General features: G+C 33.2%; 1 protein-coding gene across 2 annotated transcripts; it reads right to left on the bottom strand.

Moving 5' to 3' along the window:
* Positions 1-615: 615 nt before the first annotated feature.
* On the bottom strand, positions 616-7,736 carry LOC114287489 (7-acetyl-epi-neemfruitin B aldo-keto reductase). 2 transcript variants are annotated; one of them, XM_028230866.2, is made up of 4 exons: positions 7,383-7,736; positions 7,048-7,291; positions 3,933-4,112; positions 616-961 (listed from the first exon to the last, which is right to left on the bottom strand). In XM_028230866.2, exons 1-4 carry the CDS (start codon positions 7,694-7,696, stop codon positions 737-739), a joined length of 963 nt encoding a protein of 320 aa, XP_028086667.2. In that variant the 5' UTR covers positions 7,697-7,736; the 3' UTR covers positions 616-736. The 2 variants fall into 2 exon arrangements, with proteins under 2 accessions (XP_028086667.2, XP_028086668.2); XM_028230867.2 differs by lacking the exon at positions 3,933-4,112.
* Between the last annotated feature and the right edge of the window lie 687 nt (positions 7,737-8,423).

Raw genomic sequence — 8,423 nt, 5'->3', positions numbered from 1 at the left:
GATATCTCTGTTGCGTTAATATGTTGCCACCCACATGTCAATTTTTGACTTCTTTAGCAATGGAACAACTAAAATTTAATCCCATGATGATGATGTTTTTTATATTACTCTTTTTGATATCTCTGTTGCGTTAATATGTTGCCACCCACATGTCAATTTTTGACTTCTTTAGCAATGGAACAACTAAAATTTAATCCCATGATGATGATGTTTTTTATATTACTCTTTTTGATATCTCTGTTGCGTTAATATGTTGCCACCCACATGTCAATTTTTGACTTCTTTAGCAATGGAACAACTAAAATTTAATCCCATGATGATGATGTTTTTTATATTACTCTTTTTGATATCTCTGTTGCGTTAATATGTTGCCCACCCACATGTCAATTTTTTACTTCTTTAAGAATTTAACAATTAAAATTTAATCCCATCACGATGATAGTTTTGGTATAATTCTTTTTGATATCTCTGTTACTTTATTAATTTTTCTCGTAAAAGTATCATTTTGTTTGGGGGAAAATGAATAAATAAAAGGCACACTACATTCGAAACATAATCGATGAACACGAACTTATAATATAATAGTCTTTTGCGTAGGAATAAGAGGACATATATCTGAGAATGTCCTGTTACAATAAACCAAAAACAACAAATTTGTTCTTCAAATTATAACCTTAACAAGTTATAGCACGCTCTCCAACTTATTCATTACTAGAAGGAAGCTTTTAATAAAACATTAAATCTCTTCATCCCAAAACTCCTCAACAGATTTATAAGGGCCTTGGTCGGATATGAACTGGAGTCCAAGACACCCTCTTTGCTGTGGAATTCGGTCGATCTTCTGAGACTCTTCGGGACTTAGCATCCAATCAAATATGTCAAGATTTTCTTTGATCCGCTCTTTGTTAAAGCTCTTCACAAGTACGCTCACTCCTTGCTCGTAAACCCATCTCAAGCAAACCTATCAATGTAGCAACATTTAGATAATATGAAGACTCACACTCTAAATAGAATAAACATGACAGAAGAATTAGTTGTAGATTATTCTAATTTGGACTTCATAACTCATATTTTGTTTTGTTTAATAAAACTCAAATCAATGAAGGTGATCTTACTAAAATTGTTACCTATGATCTCATGGTTTAGTATTTGCATAGTGATTATGATTTGACCTTTAGACCAGGTATTATAGAGAGTACAGACTAATAGTTGTACAATTTTGGGATTTTTACTGGCCGGTCCTGCTTTTTATAGTTATTCCTCTCTTAGTCCTAAAGATTGATCTTATGCACCAATAAGTTCTAGAGCTCTATTCTTTGTAACGTTTTACCCCTTTTTTGTCTTCCCCTATTTTTGCCGCGTTCTGTTTGTTTTTTGCCATCAAAATACTGTGATGTGAGTTTGGGTTTGGATTTTCAATCCATATCTCTTTCTCTCTCTCTTTCTAGAAAATACCACCACCGTTGTCATGACCATGGCCATCCACCTACCACCACCACCACAGTCGTCTATTACAGACCACCACCACCTTCGTTGGCCACTACCACTACCATCGTTCACCAATCATATCCACTGTCGCCGATCTATACTTCACCAGCTCCAATTCACCGCCACTGTTTACTAACCACGTTCGCCATCATCGATTTACACTATGTCATCGCCAAACACTCTGTCCTAGATCTACATTGATCTAGTTGTTTCTACTGTGAAATCGACTTCAAACAACTACAAGCAACATTGATTTTCCAAATCTCGTCTCTCCCTCCCTCCCTCCCTCACTCTCTCTTTATTTCTCTCAAAATCTTTTGCAAACAAGGGTTTAATATATCAGTGATAAATTTATCACTAATATATGTCTTTGAATCTTGTGTTGATTTGTTACGATGATGATAAGATTTTCTTTTTGTAATTTTTTAACAAGTAGTCAGTGAGAAATTTATCAATGAATGTGTCTATCAGTGATAAATTTATCATTGAATATGTCTTCAAATCTTTGTGTTGATTTGTGACGATGATTACGAGATTTTCTTTTTATAATTTTTTAACAAACAGTCAGTGAGAAATTTATGTAAATGTATCTATTAGTGATAAATTTATCATTGAATATGTCTTTGAGTCTTTGGGTTGATTTGTGACGATAATGACGAGATTTTCTTTTTATAATTTTTTAACAAACAATCAGTGAGAAATTTATCAGTGAATGTGTCTATTAGTGATAAATTTGATGTTGAATATGTCTTTGAATCTTGTGTTGATTTGTGACAATGATGATGAGATTTTCTTTTTGTAATTTTTTTAAAACAATCAATGATAAATTTATCATTGAATATGTCTTTGAATCTTGTGTTGATTTGTGATGATGATGATGAGATTTTGTAATTTTTAACAAGCAGACAGTGATTAAATTTATCACTAAATGTATCAATCATAAATTTTTTTTACTAGAGTTGTCTTTGATTCTTTGTGTTAATCTACGAATGTGAAGAATTATTTTCTGGTAAGGATTCCTCATCTCTCTCCTTCATTTTCTTCATCCTTATTCTTCTCTTTATCTAATGTTGCCACCTTGTTTGAGAAGGTACTGGTGGTATTGACATGGTGGAGATGGAAAATGGCCTCACAATAAAATATTATCAAAGTTTGGAGGTAGTTGTTGGAGGTCAGTAATGGCTATCGACAGTCAAAGATGAAGGCCAAAGGAGTCATCAGAGGTCGATGATGGTCACCGGCAGTCAGAAGTGGTCTTCGGTGGCTGGTTAAGAGAGAGAGATTCGAACAGTTGTGACAGAGAGAGAGAAAGAGAGAGAGAGAGAGAGAGAAAGTGGAATGGTTGATTGATTTCTTTATTTGGACTGAATGTCAAGGGTAAAATGGAAAGATGTGCTAAATCTTTTTGAGTCAGTACCTCATGAGAATTAAGTCCGGTCCAAAGAATTGGCCCGTAACTTCCCCTAGAATTTTAGCGAGTGTGCCCAATAGGACTTGTGATAGGTGGAGATCTAATTGGATTGAAATTTGGGTCAATAGTTATTACCTAGTCACCTATAGATATTGGTTATAAGCTTGTGTAACCTATCACACATGGAAAGAGTGGTAAACATGTCATCTCGTTTTGTTTGCTAATATTGTCATTGCAATAATTTCTTACATGTGGTATTAGAGCCCAAGGCATTTGACTAAAAATAAGAATAAATTATTAATAGTTCTTAATAGTGTTGAACTTAATTTCCATAAAATCCTATTAAAAATAAGTCCTAATAAAATCATTGCTAAAAATAATTTTTTGTAACGATTTTTTGCACATATCGCTAAAAATTGACAATTAGTGAGTTTTTTTTGTCACGATTTTTATAAATTGTTATTAAAACTTACAATTACGGGTTGTTTGTGGTGTCCTAAATAAGTGTACTTTTTGTCTTTTTGGACTGAAAAATTGAGAAAAAAAATATGGATGTTTGGGTTAATTTTTTGACTTTTTATGGAAAAATGTGTATGAAAAAATTGTATAAATTAATGTGTAGGGAAAAATTAGGATTGAGAGTTGTGCAACTGTAATTTTTGACTTTTGGTAAATAGTGATAACTTTTTAACTTTTTGACTTTTTGATTTTTTAGCAACTTGCCAAACTTGGCCTTAGTAACTTTTTCTGTGACAAATTTATTAAACTATCATTGAAAGTTAAAAATTAGCGACTTTTTTTGTGATGATTTTTTAAACTGTCGCTAAAACTTATAATTAGTGACATTTCTTGTGACAAAATTTTTAAACTGTCACTGAAAATTTTCTGACATTTAGTAACATTTAAATTAATAATTAGTGACATTTTTTTGATAGTATTGGATGAAAAATGCCATTAATTATCATAGGACCCATTGGACAATAAATTTACATATTATGACCTACACATAAGTCTCCTAAAAATAAAATATTACCTGAGCAACAGTCTTGCCTTTAGCATCAGCTATCTCTTTGAGTGTCTCACAATCCATGACTTGGCTGGTTCCCCACGGGGTTCCTCTAGCACCTAAAGGTGAGTATGCTGTAACATGGATACCTTTTTTCTCGCAGAATTCCCTTAACTTCTTTTGCTGCCAAACTGGGTTCACCTCCACCTTCATTATTCAATTCGCAATGCAATAATACATATTAACATACTAATATGATTTTTAAAAAATCACATGTTTTTTTTTATTATTTATTTTTATTACAAGAAATGACATTAATTAACCCCAAAATATAGGATCCATATTTGAAATGGAATTACAAATAAATAAATGAAAAATAGACGCTAACAAATCAAAAGAATCATCTCAAATGAAAGTAGATAAATTGGAGAAAACACTTGAGTTCTGCAAAACACTTGAGAATTTTTTTTGTACTGGAGGCAAGCAAAATTCTCAAAATGACAATTCTTCTTCTAAAGTGACATGACAAACTGTGGGGTGATTGAATTCAAGCTACTTTCTTAGAAGAGAAGAAGCTATTTTGGTTGGGCAATTGGTGTGGAAGTCGAATTCTTAAAGATGAATTTCCAAGACTCTATAGCTAGTCAACAGAGAAGGAGGGATCTCTTAATGCTGTGTTCGTTTGAGAGATTTGGAAAGGGATTGGGAAAGGGAAATGGAAATAGACGTGAAACTAGGTGAAATATGGGTATATTTTATTCATATTTCACTTAACTTTTCCCTTTCTCTTTCCCTTTTCAAATCATTTCTCAAATCTCCCAACTAAACACAGCTTAAATGGTTCCATGATAAAAGTGGGAATTCTTATGATTGGGGTTTGCCTTTCAGAAGGAGTTTATTTGCTTGGGAAGAAGAGGAGGTGACCAGGCTCTATAACTTTTTAACTGTTATACCACATATTAGATTGGGGCAAGTTGACAGTTTAAGCTGGAAGGCTTCACCATCAGGTGTGAGTACAGTATCTCCTCTACATATAGTTGGTGTGATTCTACTCGTGGCCCAATTAAAATTAAATTATCACTGATTTGCTGTGGAAAAATGTTACTCCTCCAAAAGTTAAGTTATGGGCTGGTTAGCTTGGAAAGGGAAATTGAAAACTTCTGTTTTTCTGCATCACATCGGTGTATTAGGTGGAAATGCAAATGTGTTTTCTGTAAGATTGGGTCTGAATATTTGAACCATATGTTGTTGATGTGCCAACCCATTTGGCGAGTATGGTCAGCAATTTTGAATTGGTAGGGCATCCAATGGGCTATGCCTAGCTCAGTGGAAGGAATATTGCATTGGTGGTCTGGACACAGATGGGAAAACAAAATTTTGAAAGGAATATGGACGAGCAATCCCACTTGCAGTTTTTTGGTCAATATGGAAAGTAAGGAATAAATGTGTTTTCAATGGCTGCCATCCTGATATGGAGGAATTGTGTGAACTTGTGAAAACGAGGATTGCTTTCTGGGTAAAGTTCAACACTGAAGGGGTGTTTTATCAGTTAACGATTTCATTTCAAATCTGAATCAAATAAGGCTATGCACATAAAGGAGTTGCTGAATCTGGTGCGGATAAGGGGTTTTCTGAGCTGGTGTTGTCTGTAGCAGGTTGGTTTCTTAAGCTTGGAATCCTATGGCTGCTGTTGTTGGGGTGAAGAAATGACAAGGGCTTGGATGACTCTGGAGTTCACAAGTATATGTCGCTGGAACTCGAGTGGAGCTTATGTAGATGCTGGGAACTTGTAGTGGGTGATATAGGGGGTGAATTAATGCTTGTGTTCTCTGTTGCTTTTGTTTCCTCTGTTTTTTCTTTTTGTTTGTTTTTTTTTTTCCGGTTTCAGTTGGTCTCTCACCAAATGCTTCCAGATGATTGGGCTTGTTTATTCGTATCATCCTCGTTGGGATTATTTAAGTTTCACTTTGATGCTCTTTACACTTGCATCTCTTTATTGTTGTGTATCATTGTTATCTTTGTACTTCAATATTTTCATCAATAAAATTTCTTTTTACTGATTGAAAATTAAAAACAAGGGCTAGTTTCTTAGAGCTAAAGTAGAGGTGATTAAACATCAAAGATGTTGCTTCACAACCAGAGAATAACTTTTTTTATTGATGTTGTATTCAGCAGCTGCAAAGACAATTGATGTTAGAAGTACGGCTGTGAATGTGGTGTTGCCAACTTGGCAACGTTATCTTTTCTTCTGTTGGGATTTCTTGTTAGAGTAGTGATTCAGAGCTTAAAATTAGAGTTAATGTGAGCTCTATAGAAAAAATATACATAAAAAAAAAAAAAAAAAAAAAAACCCACAAATAAGCAAGCATAAATATTACATCACATGGTGAGTTCCACCATTAGAGCTCCTCCTGGAGTCTCAAAATTAGAGCTTTCAATCATTTTTGTTCTTCTCTCTCTCTCTTCCTTTGTAATGTTTAATTATTTTTAATAAAATTTTAGGTAGCGTTTGGTAAAGTTTTTTTTAAATATGATTTGAAAATAGAGTTGTATTTTGAGTTTGTGAGTTTTGGAATTATGATTTGAGTGTGGAAAATTTGTTTGGTTATGAGTTTTGGAAGGAGTTTTGGAAAGAGTTTTGAGTTTTTGAAATTAAAAAAAATTATTTGATTAAAAAACTTACAACTCATAACTAAACACACAACCCAAAATTCTACTCCAAGCTCATATAAAAATTAAAAAAATTTCAAAAATATTTTTTTATTTACAATATAAAAATAACAGGTGTCCAAGGAAAAAAAAATGAATACTATTCTGGTCAATCAGCTGGACATCCGGGAGGACGACTGGGTTAGCCAAATTTTCACGCCTGAAAAAGACTTTTTAAAAGTAGATTTAAAATTATAATTTGAAAGCTCAAAACAAACATCACACTCAAATGAGTAGGTGGAAATGTGTTTGAAACACATAACCAAACACAACCTTACTTTCTTTTTGACGATAAAAAAAAAAAATACGGCTGCAAAAATAAAATTTCTAAAACATAGCAAAAATTTCAGTAGCATATTTAAAGAGATGAATTAAGAAGTCGGATCTACATCATAATCTGATGGACTTCATCTGTCAAAAATAGGGCACTCACTTGATTGACAACTGGAGGGATCTTTGATTCGAGAAGTAACTGTTGAATCTTCTTGCAAGAGAAGTTGCTAACTCCTATATGCTTGGCGAGGCCGAGTTTATGACACTCCTCCATAGCTTCCCAAACAGCCTTAAAGTCCATGGGAAGAAGGTCCTTATTACTGAAAGGCACCTCGTAGCCCTCGGACTTCAAGCTGATTGGGAAATGAATGAGATATAGATCTAAATACTCTAACCCAAGTCTCCTAAAATACATGTAATAAAACATAATAAAAATCAAGTAGTATGTATAACTTTGTTAATTATTAGTATATGAATGAAAATTATCTATCTTACTGCAAAGTATTTTGCAGTGCTGGGAGGACACGGTCAGGGTATGCATCGGAGCACCAAAGCTTTGATGTGATGAAAAGCTCAGTGCGAGATTGAATGAGACCGAGCTGTAGAGCTTGTGCTATGACTTCACCAAGGGTCTGCTCTGACTGGTAAACTGCAGCAGCATCAAAGTGCCTATACCCGAGTTTTAGTGCATTCAGAATGGATTCTTTCATGGTTTCTGATACAACAAAAGGCCAAGTAGCCGTTCCGAAGCCTACTACTGGAATTGTCGCATTAGTTGAACCAAGTAAAAGCTCTGGAATGCTTTCCATTTTCTATTGTTCTTGGTTGATTAATAATATCACACAATGAAATCTTGTTCATAGACCAATATATAGAGGAGTTACTTGTGATAATCTATATAAGTGTATTTTTTGCTCAACTTTTTAATTTTTTACGAAAAAATGTGTATTATAATATTATAATAAATATACAAATGACCTGTTTGCCCCTACTCCTCTATTGGTACTGACTGTGCGTTACGTGTAGGGGTGTAACTTGGGCGGGCTCAACCCGAGCAACCCGAGCCCAGCCCGAAATTTTTTAGGGCATGGACAAAATATTTTCAAATTCGGTACAGGTTTGGGCAAAAATTTCAGAAGTCCGAATTAAATTTGGGCGGGCTTGGACAAAGACATCAAATAACCCGAGCAACCCGAAGCTCGAATTATGTATATATAGATATATAAAAATATTAAATATATATATAAATTATTAACCATTACATGATATTAAAATAATTTATATTATTAAATCATATTGAATAGATATTATATATACAAATAACATAAAATTTTACTTTTTTTCTTTTTATTTTCACTCATAAATTGTAAAGACTACTATAGTGGTATCTTTCTTACATTATACAAATTATTTATTTTGATGATATTAATGATTTTCTATAAATAAAAAAAATTGTAAATAGAATCAAATTTTAATAATTTAATAATGTAGCTGCAAAAAAAAAAAAAAACTAAATTCATTTATAACTCGGGTAAC

This window comes from Camellia sinensis, chromosome 5 (assembly GCF_055761805.1).
Source record: "Camellia sinensis isolate YWXY chromosome 5, ASM5576180v1, whole genome shotgun sequence".
NCBI classification, from domain to species: Eukaryota; Viridiplantae; Streptophyta; class Magnoliopsida; order Ericales; family Theaceae; genus Camellia; species Camellia sinensis.
This window is presented reverse-complemented; position numbering and strand designations above follow the sequence as displayed.

What these genes read in the sequence shown, in the direction of transcription:
- LOC114287489 (XM_028230866.2), bottom strand. Translation starts at nt 7,696, where the DNA reads ATGGAAAGCATTCCAGAGCTTTTACTTGGTTCAACTAATGCGACAATT. An exon ending in GCACTGCAAAATACTTTGCA is followed by an intron (nt 7,292 to 7,382) that starts GTAAGATAGATA and finishes CATGTATTTTAG; the next exon opens with GAGACTTGGGTTAGAGTATT. An exon ending in AAGGCAAGACTGTTGCTCAG is followed by an intron (nt 962 to 3,932) that starts GTAATATTTTAT and finishes CTACATTGATAG; the next exon opens with GTTTGCTTGAGATGGGTTTA.